This window comes from Hippocampus guttulatus, chromosome 11, assembly GCF_054856545.1.
Source record: "Hippocampus guttulatus isolate MCC_2025c chromosome 11, RoL_Hgut_1.0, whole genome shotgun sequence".
Classification (NCBI taxonomy): domain Eukaryota; kingdom Metazoa; phylum Chordata; class Actinopteri; order Syngnathiformes; family Syngnathidae; genus Hippocampus; species Hippocampus guttulatus.
The window spans coordinates 20,116,435-20,138,568 of record NC_141271.1 but is presented as its reverse complement, the minus strand read 5'-3'; the positions used below and the strand labels follow the sequence as shown (position 1 = coordinate 20,138,568).

The 22,134-nt window shown below is 47.9% G+C and overlaps 1 protein-coding gene across 12 annotated transcripts in view; it reads right to left on the bottom strand.

Moving 5' to 3' along the window:
- Positions 1–22,134, bottom strand: part of lrp1bb (low density lipoprotein receptor-related protein 1Bb) — a 181,760-nt gene that overhangs the window by 34,452 nt on the left and 125,174 nt on the right. For all 12 annotated transcript variants that reach the window (XR_015102280.1, XR_015102281.1, XM_086123849.1 and 9 more), the window contains 20 exons: positions 21,064–21,253; positions 19,769–19,973; positions 17,780–17,972; positions 16,317–16,442; positions 15,931–16,059; positions 15,735–15,854; positions 14,266–14,379; positions 13,875–14,024; positions 13,122–13,244; positions 11,112–11,231; positions 10,179–10,307; positions 9,252–9,374; positions 8,033–8,173; positions 7,622–7,809; positions 5,743–5,926; positions 5,568–5,653; positions 3,935–4,057; positions 987–1,168; positions 664–863; positions 11–199 (listed from right to left, as the gene is read on the bottom strand). Coding sequence is in view for 10 of the 12 variants with exons in the window: in XM_086123849.1 (XP_085979975.1) it covers positions 11–199; positions 664–863; positions 987–1,168; positions 3,935–4,057; positions 5,568–5,653; positions 5,743–5,926; positions 7,622–7,809; positions 8,033–8,173; positions 9,252–9,374; positions 10,179–10,307; positions 11,112–11,231; positions 13,122–13,244; positions 13,875–14,024; positions 14,266–14,379; positions 15,735–15,854; positions 15,931–16,059; positions 16,317–16,442; positions 17,780–17,972; positions 19,769–19,973; positions 21,064–21,253 (3,015 nt within the window). In the remaining 2 variants the exon portion in view is untranslated. The remainder of the gene's footprint in view (positions 1–10; positions 200–663; positions 864–986; positions 1,169–3,934; positions 4,058–5,567; positions 5,654–5,742; positions 5,927–7,621; positions 7,810–8,032; positions 8,174–9,251; positions 9,375–10,178; positions 10,308–11,111; positions 11,232–13,121; positions 13,245–13,874; positions 14,025–14,265; positions 14,380–15,734; positions 15,855–15,930; positions 16,060–16,316; positions 16,443–17,779; positions 17,973–19,768; positions 19,974–21,063; positions 21,254–22,134) is intronic.

Sequence of the window (22,134 nt, the reverse complement as noted above, 5' to 3'; positions counted from 1 at the left end):
GACTTTGTACCTTCGGGCTGGCGCAGGGAGTGGTAGACCTTGATGGATTTGATGGCCTGCCAAGAGTTGAGGAGCTCCAGGCCTTGAGAGCCCGTCGTCTTGTGAACTCGCCGCAGTGATTTGGATTTGCCGTCCGTCCAGTAGATGAAGTCCTCAAACAAGGTCAGCGCCATTACCCCTTGGATGTGATCAGACGACACTGGGGAAGGCGCAGACGGGCTTGCTCAACATCGATGATTACGACTCGCCGAGGTAAACATTCTCCTCACGCCAAAACGTGCGGCCTGTGTTTATTTAGCGGAAACTGCTATTAGCATCAATACGGCGGGCCTGATTGACTCAAGGCTTGCACAGGCAAAAACAGCCGCTCCAAAAAGCTTCACCATTTTTTTTTTCACACACCTAAATAGGAGGCAAACCACCTTTGATTTTCAGTGACACATTTTCAATATGCTAATTTTGTCCAATCCTAAAAGTGAGACCTTTTATTTACTTGTGGCTAAAAAGTGAAGCGTGGGGAGTCTCTGCTGACAAACCAGTTGTAGGAGGGTGATATGCAAACAGACGAACCTAGGCAAAAACCCGATTTCTCACACAAACGGGAGCGTGGAAGCAGAACGACGACCCCCCGAAGACAAAAACAATCGGATCACGACAACTCACCTCTGTGCCTCTGGGAGCCTTCCATATTGGCGAACAGGATATGGTTGTCATCTGCCCAATAGAGCCTCTTGGTGGTATAATCAATGGCCAGAGCGGTGGGACTATAGATCTCCTTGTCGATGATTACCCTTTGCCCGTGGCCATCCATGCCCATGCGTCCGATGTGTGGCGGTTCACAACAGTCTACCCAGAACACATACCTAGTCAGTAGAACACGAGAGTTCAGTGCCCGAACCGCTTCTCGACGACGTGACATTTTCAAGCCGGGAGAGGAAAATCAAGGAGTCGAGACGCAGCCAATCGCCGTCCTTCAATGCGCCTACCCTGTCTGAGGGTCCAGCGCCAGATCGCTGGGGTTCTTGAGGCCCGAGCCCACCAGCACAGTCGGGTAGAGACCGTTGGCCTTGGACACTTCCAGCGTTTTCTTTTCGGCGTCACACCAATAAAGATTCTTTCCGATCCAGTCTACCGCCAAGGCGCTGGGAACGGCTGTTTTGTGGACGATCTGAGAACACAAAAACAGGCTGACAGCGTCTTACCGGGACACGCTTGAAGGGATATAAAACAAACACACAAACAAAGTAGTGGCTCGCGTAACTTCACATTTGTTGCGGTAGAGTCTAATTGCGGCGCATTAAAAAACAAAACAAAAACAAAACACAAGCCGTCTTTCAAAATACGTACGAATGCCCACAGTAAAGGTAATTTGTTTGTCGGCGGTGTACGCCGACCAGAATGAAACATTTTGATTCAAAACCAGTTGGGGACCAGCGTCGATATCGTCGGGCGTGATCAATACTTCTAAGGGCAGTAATTTCTTCTCTGGCGGGCTTCAGTGTTTCTGATGCCTCTGTGACCTGCTGTTGTGTTTGCAACATTTGTCTTTTCCCCTTTTATTCTCCCATTTTGCTTATTTCTTCTTGGTATTCCGCGCATGCTGGTGGTCGGCGGGCAAAGTGTGATGGAAACTGACCCCCCCCCCCCCCAAAAAAAAAGGAAAATCGCTGCAAGATAAAAGAAATGAAAAGCGAGCCCGTGAGTCGGGTGATAAATGTCAGACTGTAACCACTACGGGCGACTAAATGCTATTATAAAATACACATCAAGACAATCACGCTTCTTTTAGGACTCACACAGCCACTTACAGATCTCACAGCGAGCTAACATATGTTATTTGAACCAGGAAGAATCGTGTACGGCACATACAGAGTCTCAAATTAGAAACCACAGGTGCGCTGCGCAAGTCATTTCAAGGCAGAAAAAAACCAGACAGATGATAGGAAGGATGTAAATATTCAACTCTTCCGTAATCTGATTTTATTCAGATCGTATTTTAGCTGAGGAAATAAAAAAAGGGATACTTTCAGTGGCGTGTGAAGGTGATCTTACAAAAGTCGCTTTGTTCTCATCCTGCACCCGTGCAAGTTGACGTGAACATTTGAGACACTCCACCCAGCGTGCTGGAAATGTCTCCGGAATGCACCAGTTAAAGGACGCGTGCCGCCCCGCAATTATCAAACACAAATTGTGATCTTAAGCCAGTCGGGAATTGTAAGGCAAAGCGTCCACCTTCCATCGGTCGCCATCCCATCTGTGTAAGCGCGCATCTTATTCTTGAAGCAGATGTGCCCCCCGGCACGAGACGCAGGGTTTGGCAACCGCTTTGTGAGTGATTAGCTCAGAAGTGACGGAAGATATACAATGATGGGGGAAAAAAAAGGGAGTAAGTTTGTGGGAGTGCCATCAATCTCCCAATAAATCTCGCCAGCTGGCAGATATCGCAGATGTCGTGAACACAGCGCTGTGGCTGCCATTAAACAACATGATGCGCTTTGAGGCTTTCTCTCTCGTCATTACCAAGGAAATATCGCGTCTTGGCAACCCACTAGGCTGTCAACCAACACGCCAATTGCAACCGCAAAATCAAAACACGAACATGTCCTTCATTGTTAAGTATCTTCAAAAACACCTCAGGCAGCATGAAGATGACATTTATTTAAAAAAAAAAACACACAAAGGATTTTACCTGGTGAAGTGGTGGAAACGCAGACTAATAATTGGGCAGAATTTGAGCATTTTCAAAGTGAGCAAACGGCCGATGAGCCTGTGCCGTGTGTGCGTTTTCAGAAAGATTTGGTCTCCCAGATGTGCTCGGTGGGGGTCGGCCATTGCTAACGTTGAAGCTGTTCAATCCTGACAGCAAATACTTTCAGTTCGGCCAAAACACGTCACTCTGATTTAAAAACGTAGTCAACTTGGACGCCAACTTTAACGACGCTCATGCCGATTTCTTTCATCAGATGTGGCGTCGCTCACATTTTCAAAGTGTTTTCTGTTTTCTGCATGCGGCGACGCCTACCGAATGCGGAGAAGCTTTTACACAGGTGAAAACTCAATTTCACGGTTAAAGCAGCTGAGACAGACGCCCGCCGCCAAAGCAATACAGTTCATATAGATTGCGTTTTACAACAGTACTTAACCAGATTTACAATTTCATACGGACCTGTGGATGAAGTACTGAAGCTTGTAGTTACATTTTTTTTTTTTTGCGAGCGGCGCACACACATCATCGGGTCCATTTGAGTGAATGAGAGCGAGTCAGTAGGGCGCGTGAAGGGATTTTGACGCCTTCTCGCATACACTTTAAAATCATTCAGCAAATGATGAACTACGTTTCTGCCAGATGGTTGAAAGAAAACCATTGGCAGGTCGAACCCAAAGGAGAGCGAGCGTTCTACGGGGAAGAATTGAGACTGATGAGGAGCCTGTTGAGAGGCTTGCAAAGAAAAGTCATCAATTTCATTTCAGCGTTCAGATAAATTCTATTGTGACGAGGCCTATCTGGCTGTAGTACTCATGTCACGCTTAGTGGTAGAATTGGCTCTTTTTAATTAACTTATTTGAGAATCTTGTTTTCAGACACTCTGTCCTCTTGCGCAATCATGGTTCAAACGTAAAGGAGCAAATGAGCTGAGTGAGTGCCGCCCCCCCCCCCCCCCCCCTCCACTCAGGCCCGATGCGAATGAGATGCAGAGTGCAGTGGGTGACGTCGAGCCACTTTCTTGGATAAATCAAGTTGATGTGTTTACTGCTTGTTAGATTGCTGCATTTATTCGGATCTGATTGTGGGACTTTAGAAATGTATTGTTGAAGTTTAAAAAAAAAAAAAAAACAATTGTCCTTTTGCGCAGAAATCTCCCTAAGAAGTTTTTCTCTTACACAGCTGAATTTAATCGTGAGAAACTAAAATCGAAACCCGATTCAACGTTACCTTCAGATCGCTGCCATTGAGTCGCATCCTGTTGATCTTCCTCCCACTGGGCCGGGATGAGTCCACCCAATAGATGAATTCTTTCTTGTAGTCAAAGTCGATGTGTACGATGTTGTTCAGGCCCTGGCAATCACACAAAAAGTACAACTCATGTCATGTTGTTGCGTTTTCCTTTTTGGGACCGAAGTCAGACGCAATTGAATCGGTAGAAATCGAGGATACAGAAACTTGGATGGAAAGGATTTGAAAACCTGTCTTCAAAACAGGCAATGTGGCAGCTTGGTGATGAAGTACTGCATCCACGTGTGAAAACACAGACTTTTCATTCATGGGGGCTCCTTTTTGCTCTTCACAGTTTGGGCTGCATGAGAATAAGTAGCTGCTCGAGCTGGTTGCCATGGTAACATAAGCTGTAGCCAGCATGGGCCGCAGCGGGACGCGTGCGGGGCCGAGTGGACGACAGTGGCTTTTTTTTTTTTTTTTTTTTGCGTGGGATAGGACCGCCCCTTCAAAACAGGAAATTATATATAAACTGCATAAATATACTTTTAGCCTTGACAGAAGCACGTCACAGATGAATCGTTGTTATTATTATTATGATGCTATCTGGGAACTGCTACACATGTTGAAAAAAAAGAATCCCAATGCGTTGCGTTTAAGCATTTTAAGATGCCCCGTTTAATGTTGCCCGCTGGAATAGCACGTTGAGTCCAATCGATGCGGCGGCGCGAGTCTGACGCCTCCAGCCTGCTCGCAGGACCTCATTGTCACTCAGACAGTCTGAAAAACGCACCCCCCTCCCACCGCTCGGTCTCACTCCGAGGCTCCCTTGAAAAGGTGTCAGATAATCCGGCAGGTGAAATGAGACATCTTCATCAGATCATCAACACCTTCGCAGACAGGCGCCAAAGTGCCCCTCGGGAACGTCGCGCTACTCCAAATATCATCTGTTGAGATTAAATCAGCACGAGGCTTTTATCAGCATGCTCAGAACCACATTTTAAGTCTGCCCGTGGAAAGTATAGAACCTTCCGACTGCAAAGTTAACGACAAGCTTGTCATTAAGTAGAGCGCTCCAAAAAGCGTCACCCTTTTTTTAATTCACACGCCTAAATAGGAGACAAACCACCTTTGATCTTGAGTGACACATTTCCGAAAGGCTAATTTTGTCCAATCCTAAAAGCGAGACCTTTTATTTTACCTGTGGCTAAAAAGTGAAGCGTGGGGAGTCTCTGCTGACAAACCGGTTGTAAGAGGCTTACATGAACACAGACGAACCGAGCAAGCGCGATGTGATTTTTCAATTTTGTCATGCCTACAGTGCGCAAAAGCCTCTTTTGAGTATCACCACTTTTACACCAGCTGCCGACAGAATCCGTCACAGTGAGCGAACACCAAATTCAGCACCCGCTATTTGGAATCTTGGTCAGACTGCCGTGTCAGTAGCTCATGCGCAACACTCCCAACACTCCCAACACTCGGTCGCTATTTGCTTCTTTAGCCTCTCACATGAAATGTGTCACTTCAAAAGGAATTCCATGCCGCCATTTACTACTTTGTTATTGCATCATCGATTTTTCAACTAAAAAAAGACACCCACAAACAGGTTCACAGTACTATTTTTTTTCCTCACCTGTTTCAAGATGGTATAATTGGAGCCGTCCGCGCTCAGCTTGCGAATCTCGTGGTGGTCGGCCATGATAAGAAAAGGCTCTTCGGCTGAAATGAAGAAAGGCGCACAATTGCTGCGCCGCTGAGACTGGAATCGGGATCGTCTAACGAAAAGGAAAAGCCCACACTCTGCTCACCCGATGCAGCCTTGCAAACGTTGGGCTTGCGCTCCAGGGCTTCGTATCCGTCCACACACAAGCACTTGTAGGAGCCGTAGGTGTTGATGCAGCGCTGGCTGCAGGGCACGGTGGCGGAGCATTCGTCCACGTCCACGCATGTCCTCCCGTCATCCTTCAAGTGGAAACCGGGCCAGCATTTGCACTGAGGGCAGAAGTGTAATTAGACGAACGGGCGGTCCGAGCGATGCAAGCGCGACATCGTGTGACGACGGTGACGCAGATGCAACACTCGTGAGTCCCAACGTGCGAAGAATTACTTCAAAGGGCTTGCATCAGCTCCTTGAAAAGCCTTTTGGCTGGCCAGTCTCTGGTCTACTGCTGAGACCGCAAACGTTTGAGATAAAGGTCTACATTGATGTGCACCCTGTCCGGTTCTGACCCTGTCGCCGCAGGAAAGCGCAAGTTTATTGCGCTTTCAGCTTCTTTTTGGCCACAGCAAGCCGCATCTTGGGCAACCAGAAGCGGAGGAGGAGGAGGAGGAGGAGGAGGCAAATCCAGGGATGAAGGCATAAACATTCACAGTGTGACGGCAGCGATGGCCAAGGCTCCAGTCGGATGTGGCCTTGACCCGGATTCCACCCCTGACATCACACACCAGGAATGGGCCGAAGGGTGTTGGCATGTCATGAAACCACCCTCGCAAGATTCAAGGTTATTTGAAAAGTCAATGCATTGCATGCCCCTCCCACTTTTATTTGTTCAATGTTGGGCCGGATTTTGCATGAGTTCAATAGCCACCGTGCGCATCCTGCATGTATACGATCCACCCGGGGTACCTCGAGTAGACCTTGGAAGTCAGGAAACACGAAGAGCTGAACAGCTCCAAATGCTATCACAGAAGTGAATTGTCACAGCGAACCATTCAACTCTTTGACTCTGCGACCGCAGAAACGTTAAGAGCATCAATAGCATGCGACAACAGCGGAGCCATTCATCATTGTCAAATACAGTCAAATACACAAGGCCGGCTTGTTTTCCTTGGTCTATTTCCACAAATCGAGTCAATGGCGAGACAAAAGCATACAATGGGGGGGGGGGCAATGATTTCACGGCGCTGCTGGAAGGGAGAAAGACGAACTTACTAAGCGTCCGGCCAGATTGCGCTGAGTCATCCCAATTTGGATTATCGCGCCTAAGGGGGGCATAACCTATTTCATGATCGCAGAGCTGGAATGGATCCACACGCCCTAGTGTCCTAAATTCATTTCTAGAAATCAGTTCACGTAGAAAATTGGGGAGCCCTGCACGGGCTGGAGCAGGGGTGTCAAACTCAATTTAGTCGCGGGCCAATTTGGAGTTACGTCTTCCCTCGGAGGGCCCTTATGTCAGTGAAACCACAAAATTGTTAGTTGCGCACAACAAATTAATAGATGACTAGTTTTGTAATTAGTCAAGTCAATTATTGTAGTTTGTTCAATTCTTGTTCAAGTGAGTGTAAACTGTGTCACAAAATTATTGCAAAATCTCCACGTTATTTATTACACATGATAATTTCACATTTTGGTAGAGATTTTAGCAAGTTGAAACACATGAATTGCTTTCACGGACCAAATAAAATGACCTGGCGGGCCGGATCTGACCCCCGGGCCTTGAGTTTGACACCAGTGGGCTGGAGGATGAATCGAATTTTGATGATTTGGAAAAAAACACACCCCGATGAAAACAATCACAGCAGTGGACATTGATTAACATCAACTGGTGATCAACCGTTTACTGCCACCGACGGCCTGTGTCGTATGCGCCCCGCCTTTTTTGCCAAAGGTCATCTGCGAAGGGCTTAACCTCCCCGTGACCTCGGCCAATTGCGAGAGCTTCCCGGAGTCAACCGGGCTCTTACCTTGTACCCGACAGGAAGATCCTGGCAGTCCTGCGTGCACCGGCTAACACGTCGATTCAAGCACTCGTTCACGTTGCAGTTTCTCTCATCCGACTGGTCGCCGCAGTCATCTCTCCCGTCACAGAGATTGCCCTCGGAAATGCAGCGTCCGTTGGAGCACATGAAAAAGGAGCCGTTGCACAAACTTCCTGAAAAGAGTCGGACACGGTAGCGTAGGCGATAAATTCCTCGGAAAAGTCGGCGGGGTGTTTCTGTCCCGACGCGTGACCTTGACCGTTTCATTCGAGTCGGGGACGCGCGCCTGCTGGCTGCAGCGGCTTTTGTTCCCTTCGCCTTGTCCTCATCACTTTGCGGGCGCTGCCCGTAACTCTGTTCAAAAGGTTCCAGGTGAGAGTCAAAGAGCGGTCTTACCCGCGGCCAGACATTTGAGGTTCAGGGGCAGTTCATCCGAGCGGTCGGGGCAGTCGGCGTAGCCGTCGCACTCCCACTGCGCGCTGAGAAGACAGCGACCGTCGCCGCAGCGGAACTCTCCGGAGCCGCATGAGCGGTAGACTGGAGAAAGATGGACGGACACGTTTTCTGCAGGCTGCACACTGAAGTCAGTTTAACAGCCTTCGCCGTTCCGCTAAATAAAGCCGCCGCAGGCAATTGGCTAATCGTTCAACGGCGCTGGGATGGGAGCAAACAAGTTTTTGGGGGGTTTTTTTCAGCTATCTTCATCAAGGTTAGTTTTTAGTTCTTTTTGAACTTTGCTTCATTTTTGTTTGCTTTTTACAAATGTAGTCAGCTTCAGTTATAGTTTGTTAGTTTTGTTTTTATTGATTATAGTATTCATTTAAAAAAAAAGATTTGGTGGGTTTCTTTGTGGTGCATGACGAAAAAAAGGAAGTACTGTGGATTTAAAAAAAAATTCTACAAAAATAATACTTTCAAAACAACCATCCACAACTCAAAGATAAATACTGCGTAACAGTCCTCAGCACAGCGGGAAAGTGCCGCGCGTTGGGAAGGTAAACGCATTCCAAGCCGAAGGTCTCAGATGAAGCTCGGATGCGCTCGCTTTCCATCCCTCGTTTGACAAGTTGCCAATTCCTAAAGTGGATTTGTGGCTTCAGTTCCTGCGGAGAACCGTTGTACTGCGTATGATTTGATCTACTCGCTGCATGCGTGTGGCGGATACGACGCAGCCACTTGCCCCCGCCTCCTCCTGACCGTACAGCCACCTCAGCAGCAATCGCCCGAACGCAACGAGTATGCTTCTATCCGCAAACAACCTAACGGTGTATATTGAAGTGTGTTTTCTTTCGGCAGTAAGAAATGCGGCGTTGAGTTAAATGACGCGCAATAAGATGTGAAAATATTTGATGACGGATTGCGCATTTCGTTTAAAGCGGCAATAAATCTCAACGTAAATGCCGTGATTTATAAAGATTGTCGCAAGCAGGTGTTCGTTTGCTGGCACCAAGCGCCGTCACTCATCTGGGCTTAATTTTGCTCGTCGTTTTTGCAGCCTCAAGATGTCATTAGGCTCTCCTATTAAAAATCGTAATGGAAGACAACACGCCGAGCGCATGCAAATGAGGTCGCCGTCTAAAACGGCGGGTGAATAGGAAGAGCGAAAGGGACTTGCCGCATTCCACGGACTCGTCGGAGCCGTCGCCGCAGTCGTCATCGTGGTCGCAGACAAATCGCCGGGGGATGCAGGCTTTGTTGTGGCAGCGGAAGGAGCTGTCGTCGCACGTGTTGTTGGGTGCTAAAATGCACGAGCACAAGCGGGCCCGGGTGACATTACAATCGGAATCTGCTGGGGTCTTTGTCGTCATGGTTACCGAATCTTGGCCTTTCATCACAAAGCGGTTCGGGTTCAAAGGCCCCATTAACTCATTCGCTCCCAAAGACGTTTTTAAACGTCTTTTCAGACTTAGTCTAGAATTGGCTGGTACTGAATGAGTTAACGTCCCGTCCGACTGCGTGGCATGGGCGACGTGCACATGGCTTAGCGACGCTTTCCATGTGGGATTTTTGCGGGAATGCTGAGTGAGGATCGCTCACGATGTAAATCCGCCGAAAAACGGCAAAGTGCTCAATATTTAAAGGCTGCTGGGTGGCATCCTTTATTGCCGCATCTCAGTGGATTTCAACTTCAAGAAGAAAATGTGCACCTCAAAAGGGTTAGCGATCATTTTTTTCCCCTCTACTTAATAATAGCTTCCAGGACAAAAAGATCCGGGGAAAGATAAATAAATAAAAAGAGAGCTGCAACAAGAATGATGCGCGGCTGGAGATCCTCACAAAGATTCCATTTTGATCGATCGCAAGCGACGCAGGTCAAGATGTGATAAATTGCTAGGTTAGCATTATAGTACAATTTGGGTTGTTGACATTTCAAGTGCATCAGCAGAAAAAAAATCTATAAATTCAGAGCCGCATCACGCATAATACTCAAGTTGTTGGTGGTCATGTCGACAAATGCCTCCAAAAGAGCAATCGAAAGCCGGGTTCTAGAAACGGCTGCGGTGACCAGGTCAACTTCTCGGACGACAAGTGTTGAGTTTACCACAGCCAGCTGCAGAAAGTTCATCACTCCCGTCGGGACAGTCTCTTTCGCCATCACAGAGCCAGCGTTTTGGAACACAAGCATATGAACCAGGGCAGCTGAACAGCCCTGGAGCGCATGTCACTGCGCCTGGAAAAAAAAAGAAAAAAAACCAACAAATTTTAAACTGGAAAAATTGCTCCAACGACAGCAGTCAAGGTCAAATTACAGCACAGTAAATATTTGTATTCCAAACAAATTTCAGACCATGAATGCAAGAAATTGAGTACCGAAGTAACCCGGAAAAGTGTCGTTGAAGTGGGCTTTGCTTGTCGCGGAATATTCTGAATTCATAGAGGCCCTTTCATTCTCAGGGAACTAAAACAATCATTCAACTATTGCGGTTTGTCTTAAGCCCACCACACACCAACGAGTCCAACATGGCTAAATGGAACCCCCCCCCCCTCCCCCAAATAAATGGCAGCGTAGAAAAACTGACGTGTCACATTTGGGTTTTGAGGCTCAACATACATGTTGCTCTGTCAAATAATTCTCCTTTTAAATTGAACCACAAAAACATGGCGTGATTGACACGGAAGAAGTAAGGACATGAGGTTGAGGAAACAGGTGAGGATAAGGAGTGTGTGTGGACATATTGAAAAGCTGTTGGCAATTATTGATCACCCCATTCAGTGACTGCACGGCATGGAAAAATCCGAATCCAACCTCGTTTGACTCACACGCATTTTCATCCACCAAAGTAGCTGTGCCTCCGGGACCTCCGTTAAAGATTTATTTATGCCCACATGAGTCATCAGAGACGCCTGCAGTCTCATGACGCTTGTCTCGTTAAGATTATTTTGGTACAGGTTTTTTTTTTTTTGCTCAGCTTCTTTTTGTCATGTTGCTGCAGCCGATGTGACCTTTCCCGCAGACATGGCGAAGAGCATTTACCGCAGATCTGCACGCTCTCGTCAAGGCCGTCGTCGCAGTCGTTCTCGCCATCACACAGCCATTGTTTGGCAATGCACTTGTTTTTGGAGCAGGCAAACTGGTTCCACAGGCATGACGAGTCTGCAAAGGCAGTTGCGAGGTGGGGGGGAATGGGGGGGATCAATGGAACATTGGGGACAAATTGGCATACCCACTTGAAAAGGGCTGAGTATATTTACTTTGATTTTTCACAACAAATACTTCCTGGTTTGAGTCTGCCCCGCCTCTTGCGAAGAAGCACAGAGGCACCACTCAAGACGACATAAAAGATTCAATTAATAAGCGTTTCTGTGATTCGGAACATGCAAATTCACTGAATCCTGCAGTACTGTTCTTTGCAGAGGATAAAGAATATACGCCTCTATGTAATGCATTGTTTGCATTCCTTGTTAGCATTATGCTAAGCCAACTTCCCGAGAGCAAAGATGTGCGATTGTTTTTATCCTGCGACAGTACAGCGTAACATGAGGAAGGGTTGGTCGGGCTAATTTATTGCCACTTTAGCCTTTGTTTTTTTGTTTTTTTTTGAATCGTCTACTAAAGAGGAACCATTAAATATGGTCCGACAGCTTGGCTGATACAACGGACCTAACGATGATGGCCCGAGACGATGCAACGCACTTTTTAGCATCAAAGCTGGATAGAATTGATGATCGAAAGTCATTTCCTTTAATCTATTTGGTACGAAGCGCCCGGCGCTGATGGGAAAAAGTTCGAGGTTAATGGTGGAGATCATTGTGTCGAAACGCACACGGAGTCATTATCTGCGCCGAGCGTGCGTCTATAAGTCACTCTGCGTTCCCCCGGGGAGCCGTTCACCGGTGGCTTTCTCTCGGATGCCGGAGTCTGACGGAGCTTTGATGAGAGAGCGGAGGGAAGATGCGCGTTGCGGGTCAGACGACGGGACGCGGAATTATGGCTACGGATCCCGCTGGTGAGGCGGGCGTGTTTATTGTGCATTTACCTTGCTGTCAGACGTTGGCTGTGAAGATGTAATATAGCGCTTAGAAGACTGTGAAATGGCTAAATGCGGAAACCGTGATGATGCAGACTTGATGTACGTGAAACCAAATTTGCACTTCAGACGCTCGGAGCGCGTGACAAAAAGGAGCGGGTCTGCCACATGTTAAACATATCAAAGCCGCAGTCTTCGTTTGTTTCTCAGGTGGAACAGCGCCGCAGCAAGTGCAGATTATTCACAGCCGGGTGACAAATGATGACTCCACCCAGGAGGACGCGCAATTCGAAATGTTTTGAAACCGCATCGACATTTTCCTGAAAGCCTTTTTGCCTTTGCAGTCAGTTTATCGGCGTCTGCGGCTTTTTTTATATGATCATTAACGCTGGCGAATGGGCGTATTGTCTATCGACTCGTCCCGAAATGCTATTCAGAACAAGCTGCGGAATAATTCCTACCTATTGTGATCGAGGCAACGACGAAGCACGCGGCCGTCATCGTTGGGCACAGAATGAGCCAATTGCAAGCGCGGCCGTGTCATGCGCGCCTCTCTAACGATAATGGACACGTACGATCAAACACAATCAAATGCCAACTCTGAACTGCCCAGAGTGGAAAGCAAACCGGGCACGGTTTGGAGTATCCGACGCAAATAATTTGAACGCTAAGTACGTGCGCTTGATATTAGTCTTCTTCGCTGTAAACAGCTGAATGCTCAACATATATAACTTGAATTTAAAATGCAAGTCATAGTTTTTTTTTTTGCCCTCAACTATCCCTATTGGGATATGCGTCATGTCTGCGTTAAAAGGGGGGGAAAAATGTACCAGAATCATGTCAAAAAGCAAATAAGTATTGGTGGATATTGTGTACCCCCAAAAATACAGTAATTGGTGTCTCAAACGACAAAAATATATAAATATAATTCTTGTTTGATCGACATGCGATCGTCCAATCGCGTTCTGAAAAAGGATCGATTAGTCGGGTCAGAGAGTTGACTTTGGTTCGTTTACCACACTGGAATTCGTCGGCGCCATCTTCGCAGTCTTTCTGGCCATCGCAAAGCCACACGCTGGAGATGCAGTTCCCACTAGGACATGAAAAGTGGCCCTCCTCGCACTTCTGATCCTGGGAAACTTGAGGAGCAAGGAACAAAAATAAAAAGGATCCAGTGTTAGTGGAGATCTGCTGTCCTGAAATCGTCATTTGACCTTTTTTGTTTTGTTTTGTTTTTATCCCACTGCCATTGACTGGACGCAGCAAGAACCTGTACTATGGTGGCGCTTGTTGTGATCATGTGACCGCAATGTGCCAATCAAACTGTTTCTTGAAGAATTAATGACACGATACGGTTCAATCATGCTGAAAGTTCGTAAAAACGAATGGCTGGACCAGTCCCATTCTGATCGGTCAGAAAGGGATGCCTCCACTCAGCTGCCGAGTGACTCAAAAGGTAAACAAACCAAAAAAATAAAAAATAAAAATCCTCTCTGCCAGACCACACCTACTGCAAATGCTGGGAGAAGCCAAAAATGAGATTTTTCTGAACGGGTCGGCTTCGCCGACCCAAAGCGTTTTGAGACCTTTGGTCCGAAAAGACTTTTGGCCACCGGAGCCGTCTGGATTTTAATTGAAGATCTCTCGGTGCCTATTGAGGTCATTGTCATGACTGAGAAAGCCTGCGCGGGATCTGCGAGTGGCACGCCGTCGTCACAAAAGCCCGGCCGGCCGCTGTCCCTGCAAAGTGCGTTTTTCCGGTGACGCACCCTGGCAGTCGGCCTCGTCGGCATAATCCCCGCAATCGTTGGCGCCGTCGCAGATCCACGAGGGGTGGATGCAGAGCGAAGTGGAGTTGCAGCGGATGAACTCTTTCTCTTTCACCCCCAACTTGTAATAGTGAGAGCAGTCGCTGTGGTCTGAATACAAAAAAACAAAAAACAAGACGACAAGAGCACAATAACTGTCTGTCACCTTGGTCGTAAAAAGGTAGAGCGAAGCTTTGCTTTCGGGAGGGTCGGGGGGGGGGGCATCGGTCTCTGTGATCCGAGTGACAGGCGCATATTGCAACGGCGAGCGCATCGTTATTGCTCGAGGTAACGCTTTGACTTGATGTTGCCTTTTTGAAGTGCCACGCAAGGCACGGCCTGAAGGACTCACTGCAGTTTTTTTCATCCGAGGCATCGGCGCAGTCAATGACCTGGTTACACCAGGCGGCGCCGGCTACGCAGCTCCCATCCTTGCAGGGTAATTCCGACGAGCCGCACGTGACATCTGGGAGGAGAGAATTAGCATTTCACAAGGATAACACGGGTGGCATTACAAGTACCGCGCACGACAATAAAAATCCCGAGCTGCTACGTCGAACTCTTTGGCGCCGCCTGCGAGGCGTGTGCAGTCGCGTGAGCGTGCTAACACGTCATGCGATGAAATGTCAGGATGCTCTGGTGTGAAAGTCAACTCGCAAGCCACGTGCAAATGCAAAAAGCAGCAAGGAGCGGATTTTCCCAACTACAAGTTGGACTTTTCTCCTAATTCGGCTGGTCCTGCGACTTTGACTCAGGTGTGATTTGAATAAAATCAGACTGGCAGCCAAAATCCCCCTTCCCTAATCGTGTTGACGGCCGCAAACAAGTAGCGGTTGGGTTGGATTTGCAATTCACGCTTCCAACTATGGACATTTTTTTATTTTTTATTTTTTTTTAAACTCGAATCCCGTGTCACATTGCGGCCAGGGGTGGAATCCTGCTCGGTTCGTGCGCTTTTTGGAGCTGTAAATAGTAAATCCGTTTTGTGGCGGAAGTCGCGTGCTAAATTAGTGATATAACACACATGAGCTGCTGTGACAACTTTTTTTTTACTTTCTTTCGGCGGTTGGCAAATACTTTGGGTGGATTGCTGCCACATTCTTTAGCATGCTGCATTGAAATATTTTCCAAACAGCCCAAAAAAAGAAGAAAAACTGGAGCAGGATTCCACTTCGGGCCACAATGCGATGCAAGATTTAGTGAAGGTAAGCCATTTTCAACTAAAAAGAATACCTTTTCGAAGATAGTAAGCGGAAGTTTCAAATCCATTCGGAATCTGTTCATGCCGTCGCCGTCGATTCTGGAGTGACTTATGTCGATGTTTTTTTTTTTTTTCTTCTTTACACATTGTTTAACTCATAGTGCAAGAAATACAGTACTTAATATTTCATATGAATACTCAAATCAAGGCAATTCTTCTGCTCGTCATAAAACAGAATTGCCTGGACTTCAAAAATCCTTGCGATCAAATCTCTTTTTTTTCCCTCTTGTGCAGCGTTTCTTTCAAGGACTTCTTAGAGAGAGAGAAGACCACTCTCGACCGCTCCTTCCCCAGTCCGACTGCTACTTACACAGCTAAAATCAACAAAACGTTGGCAGCCTGCTGCGCGAGGAACCAACAAGGATTGTGCAGACATTCAAAAGCAGCTTTTGGGGGTGGGGGGTGTCCGGCGCGGGTGGGTCTTGGTCTTTTGAGCATCCTCCGTAATCTCAGGACTCATTAGAAAGAGAGAGGCTTAGCGCGGCGTGCGCTTTTGTGGCGTGGAATAATACGGGCACAAATGCGTCTGGCTGGTGGCGCCGGGGGCGGCCTTGACTTACTGGCGCAGAAAGCTTCATCGGAGTTATCGCCGCAGTCGTCGATGCCGTCGCAGAAGTGACTGTTGGCCACACAGCGTTGGTTGTAGCACGCCTTGAAACCCTTCCGGCAGTTCCTGTTGTCTGGCAAGTGTTTGGATTTCATTGGTGTCAACACAGCAAAAATGTTTGCATTCCATTCGCCCTTCGGGTCACTTACCACAGTACTGCATCTTTTCATCGGATTTATCTTTGCAGTGTGCGATTCCGTCACAGGTCAGCTCGTAGCTAACGCACTCTCCGTTGCCGCATTCAAACTCGCCGTGGATGTTGCAAGATGACTTTTTCGCTGCAGTGAGAGAAAATGAATGACATTTGATGCAGAACTGTTCATTTTACAAGTTTTTGTTTCATGTTTATAATATATGCAATACATGATTAAATGCGATAAATGCATCCCCCCCCCCCAGATTCAAACTCGCCGCCCTTGGACTGCAGACACCGAAGGTTACGCTACGCACGACCCCGTCACGGAATCAATATCCGCTCGTGCAAATACTTTACGGGTGAGCGATGGCGGCCTCTGCGTGACGGAGTCGGACTCACACACGCAGCTGTTGTCATCCAGGAGGACGCGTTCCCCGCGGCAAGTGCAGTTGACCCTCCCTTGGGCGGTCAGGAGGCAGAGGTCACCGCAGCCTCCGTTCATATGTTGACACGGTGAGAGCTCACCTTCAAAAACAATCAAATCCGGCGTTAAGCATCCCTGCGCGGCAGCGGCGTCCTCGTTTCCGTGTCATCCGTTACCCGGATTACTGCGACACTGACACACCTCGTGGCTTCCTTTTCAATCACCTCAACCATTTCCGGATAGTATTCCAAATCGAATAAATGATGATTGTTCCTTTCTAGGGAAATGTGCCTGATACTCCTTCAGTCTAATAAGAAGCAAACGTGATTCCATGCGGCTAACGCAGGTGACTCCCGCGAGGGATTTTGCCATCCAATTCACGTGCAGTTGCTGAGGCAAAACCCAAATCCATTTTCCAAATGCAGCGTTTGGGATCTCACAAATGAAGAAATACCATGTTTGAGCTTGTCTACAGTAATCCACACGCACTATGAAAAAATGTTAATGTGATTGTTTGCAATCGCTTAGCAGTGATTGGCAAGGCAAGGAACACAAGGCGCATATTTGACATTGAAAGAAAAAAGCAGATGTAGTATCCATCCATCCAATTTCCGAACCGCTTGATCCTCACTAGGGTCGAGGGGGGTGCTGGAGCCTATCCCAGCCGTCTCCGGGCAGTAGGCGGGGGACACCCTGAACCGGTTGCCAGCCAATCGCAGGGCACACAGAGACGAACAACCATCCACGCTCACACTTACACCTAGGGACAATTTAGAGCGTTCAATCAGCCTGCCATGCATGTTTTTGGAATGTGGGAGGAAACCGGAGTACCGGAGAAAACCCACGCAGGGAGGCCGGAGCTGGAATTGAACCCAGTACCTCTGCACTGTGAAGTCGACGTGCTAACCACTGGACTACCGGGCCGCCCAAGGAGATGTAGTAAAAGCTCAAATTTCATATCGAATTTTCATGAAATTTGTTTTTTTGACAAAATTGTGTCCCAGTTTTGAACCAAACTCCCCCAAAGCAAAACCTGTGATTCGGCCGTTCATTTCCTGGAGTCAATGTTTTACTTTACATTTACTTCACACCTTGACCTGTTTATCAATCTGTAGTTATTCTCCACAAAATGTCGTTTTGTTTGTGTCTGGAACGGATTCATTGAACTTACATTATTTCCTGTGGCAAGTAATGCTTTGGGTTTCGTACGATTCCGTTTCATTCGCTTTTTGGAACAGATTAATACTGATCATTGATGAATGAATATGCCGCGTTCCCGTGCAATGTTTAGGAACGCGGGGATGGGACGCTACACCGCACACAGGGGCTGGTCTCGAGTTGGCTGCAGGCTGCGGGTGACCGCTAAACCAAAGGCGTCGATCGGCGTACGGCGATCGCGTACATTCCCGCAGGACTCGTCCGCTGCGTAAATACTCACAGTTGTTTGTATCCCTGGCAACGGCGATAATTCCCATGGGCTGATGCGGTATGTCTGCTCGCAGCACCTTGACGTCACCGCCAGTATATTTGTCGGAGCGCAGCACTGACCTCCGGGCCCAGTCTGACCAGTAGATGAAATTTGCATAGACGGCCAGTCCGTAGAAGTTCCCTTGGTTCGACTTCACAATGACCTGGAAGTTGGAGTTGCGCCAAGCGTGATGGACGTGGAGAAATTCACAAAGGCATTTCGCGACTGGAACAAGAATGGCACGACAGTCTATTCCATCATCAGGTTGATATTGGAAGGCCCGCGGCACAATCATGTTCCGTTCTCGGCATTTTCCCTTTCATCCACAAGCAAATCACAAACATCTGTTCGTGATCTGGCCCGAGGAACCTTCAGGAAAATTGCGCTCGCATGCCAAGGAACGGATGCGGATCATCGTGTTTCCTTGCATTAATCAACACATCACCACCCCGCACGAGCGCTGTACCCAGATGTTGCGGGGGGTGGGGGTGGGTAAATTGCACTGTCATTGGCAGGGACGAAGGAATTCATCAGCTTCCTCCTTGTGGGACTCTCCAAGCTTATGTGGGAGGATCACAGCCTCCAGCAGCTCTGTCGTCGCCGCCATTAGTGGAACAGGCTTGTAAGCGCCGTCACATTAGCCCTGCGCCATACTGGGACGATTAGGACAGGTGTTGATTAAAGAAGCTGGCCATGCACGTGCAGCAACTGGCCGTGGAACGAGTGCGAGACAGTGGCGGCGGGAGAGGGTACCATCGCACTCCAGATGGGGGAATATACGGCCGGGAAATGATTTGAGATTTGGGAAGCATCGCACACAGCGGCGTATGCCTCGTGTGCGTGACGTAAACCGGATGTTTCGCCTTGATTATTTCATGTAACCTTCAGCATTTGCGATTTAAATTGACATCAACCAATGGCAAGCATATTTTCTTTATCCTCTGTCAAGACACGTTGGACCTATATCGGAAAGGCAAAAGACTGCTTTGGGGCTTCATTCAGCAGAAACGGAAGGTTGAATATCTCGACGAGGGTCAACCTGACCAGCTTGTGGTCCTTTCCGCTACCATTTAGCATCTCTACAGGAGTGTAGTCTTTGAAATACTGCTCGGACATCTCCCATAACTGGTCAATTTTCAGAGTGAAGCAGGAGCAAGCTTTAACCTTTACAATGCCAGCTCTGTTGATGCAAAAGTGGGCGATACGTTCAGGCCTTTGCTGGTCTCCGGCTGCATTTGAGCATTGCGTTGGCCACTTCAGGTTGAATTTACACATTTTAATTGGAATGCACCCCAGGCGATCTGCGAGCCAAGCCTTCATTAAGGGGAATTAGGCTGCGGCAGCTTCCAGGTCGGGACCCAAAGGCGAAGGCTTTCCAGCCGACCTGGCTCACTCAACATATGGATTGCTAATTGAGATGGGCCAAAGTGCTGGGCCACATGCACGATCCAATGTCAAAAAAAAAACAAAACACTATGTATACAAGCCATACAAATCCAACGTTAGATCAAGCAAAACAGCCACATACATGATGTGTGGCATGTGCGAGGCGGCCAAATCCGCTGCTTTCTCACAAATCCATTTTGCCAGGGGCACGCGGGGGGCGGGGGGGGGGGGGGGTGTCAATCCACAGCACAGCACCCTGGTTGTGGATAAACGGGCATGTGCTCGGGGCAACCAACCGGTGCCTGCACAGGGTTTCAAAAATGAAGTCTTGAAACTCCAGTCAGGGTTTCAGGGTGGGGCTATGAATGTGCGTGAGGGCTTCAAACTTCAATTAGGCTTCAAGACAGGGTTTCACACTCAGGTGAGGGTTTTACAATCAGGTGTGCAGAGGGTGGCACCAAGCGGGCGAGTTTCGACATGGCAAGGGCATCCACCCGTCCATCAATCCATCAATCCAGTGCTCGTTTGTGAAACGTCACACAAGATCATTGACTCGCGCGTGTTCAAACTCACGTATCTGCCGGAGCCATCGAAATCACATCTCTCGATTTTGCCGAGGCTTCTGTCGGAAAAGTAGAGCTTCTCTGCTTTGTGATCGATGGTCAGTCCGTTGGGTGTCAGGATGTCGGCGCTGACGATAATCCTCATGTTCTTGCCTGATAAGGTGGCCCTCATGATGCTGGCTCTTTGCTCGTTCCAGTTGCTCCAAAACATCAGGCTAAAAACATGCGAGGACAAGTTCAACCAAGCGTCTCCCCTTCACAGCACGTTCGCAACCAGCGCCGAAGCGCGTTTCGGTTTGTGTTTCACCTCGCTGCATCTTCCAATTCAAAGGCCAAACAACGCAAACTGCACAACTAATCTCATTAAAAGCGACACTTCATTTTGCTGCTCTGTACAATCAAATTTAAAGACGGTGTCAAAATGATGGAGACATTTTCCCGCCTCTAACTGCGCGGCATGTCGTCTGAGCTCATCACAGATAAAGTCGAACTCCTTTTCAAAAGGAGAATAGCGATATGCATCACAGGCTTTACTTTACTCACATAAACATGTCGTGCATCACAGCCTCTTGTAAAAAAACAACAACCCCCCCCCCCCCCGCCCCAAAAAAAGAATCCTGAACTTACAGCAGAACCCATAACTTATTTTTAAGACCAACAGATACTCGCATGGAGTGATAGGAGCAAAGACTCCCCTCCACACAGACAAGATAACTTTTCTGTCTGTATAGCAACCGTTTGTGATGATTTATATTTTGCTGCAATACAAGAGATATAAATATATATAGTTGTTGTTATTATTATTCTTTTTTTAAAGTAAAAATATAATTGTATTATACTCTGCACCAAGTATGTCAGAAAAGTTCCAAGAGACGAGCCAACATTTGGTCGATATTTTGTCTTGAGATGATTTGGGATATGAGTGTTTTAAGACACCAACATGGTTATAGAACACAAATTCAAGTCATATCTCAAGGCACCCTTGTGTTTTAAATTCAAACTACAATTTGCCATTTTTGCCGTTCGGGGACAACCGTCGGTGCATTTTCCCCGCCTTCCCTTTATGTACTACTGGAAAGATTCTGCATGGCGATGTTCTTCTCGGCCAGGAACTGTCAGATGCTCAGGCCGCTGTGAAGCCGCCATGACTATCAGCCAACATTTGTACACATGCTTGTCTTGGCCCATATCGGAAAACATTTTCAAGAATAATTTTGCGAGAGCACTCCTGGAACTTCTCTGACAGGCCACCTTGAGCACTGTGTAATGATTCGAGCAGATTTGGCTAAAAACAGCGATACTGACTTTTGACACTCATCCAGTGCCAAGGCGTGTGGGTGGTCTTCCTCAGGGAGTGAAACGACGGCCTCCCGGCCAAGAACACCGACTCCTCTTTGCTCGATGGTTTGTCTGGTGATTGTGGAGGTGGTGGAGCTGCTCCAGTACAGCATGTCCCAGGCTCGGTGGTACGCCAGGCCCTCTACCGAGCCCACGCCTGGAGCAACAAAACAACATTTCCCTTCAAGACCCTGAAAAGTGAATTCTGAAATGTGTTTGTAAACACAGTACATTGTATGCGTTTTAAGAAAATGGATGAAAACATTCGTGGAAGGATGTAAGTAGTCAACTGTGAGGATTTTGCGTCATCATTTAAATTTTCCACATTTTTGTGGCATGGCTAAATGAGCGCCATGTGTCGCACCGCGAACTCTGAAATGAGTCGCCCCGCCCCCACCTTCAGCACCTCGGGTTTACATCAGTGGCTATCTGGCGTAATCGCATTTTGCAGCGAGGTAGTCTTTGGATAGGCTGCTGGTGTGGCGGCTTTTAGAGTGCCTCGTTGTCTGAGTGCACGCAGGGGAAACGGAAGGGTGAAGAGGGTGGATGTTTTTATAAAGTCTGATTTGACAGCTAGCGTGTGAAGAGGGGTTTAATGGCGGCATGGCCGCTTTAGAGCGCCTTGTTGTCACAGCGTTGCTCCCGCCAGCTCACACGCAAGCCTAATCCGAACAAGCACTTCAGATGGAATACCGGGTGGACAAACAACAAATGTTGAAATGCATCTCTCTATTAGGAACGAGGCAGATTTTTTAAAACTTTTTTTTTTGCATTAGGCACAGCCTGTCCGAAAGGTCACCATCACCTCCGTCCAAGAGGAGCGCCATCAAGACGGTTCAGTGGGCGATGGAGGGCGATCTCGCTTGCATCCTTCAATCATTTAGCTTCCAATTAAGTAGTCAGTGTGTTCGAAAGCTGCTTTTCATGCGGACAGATGGGTGAAAATGGCACCCTTGTGCTTTGGGTAATGACAGTATGGTCGATCTCAATTTTAGGCCACGAGATTTGAGTCGGAAACACTGACTTTGTTTGCAACAG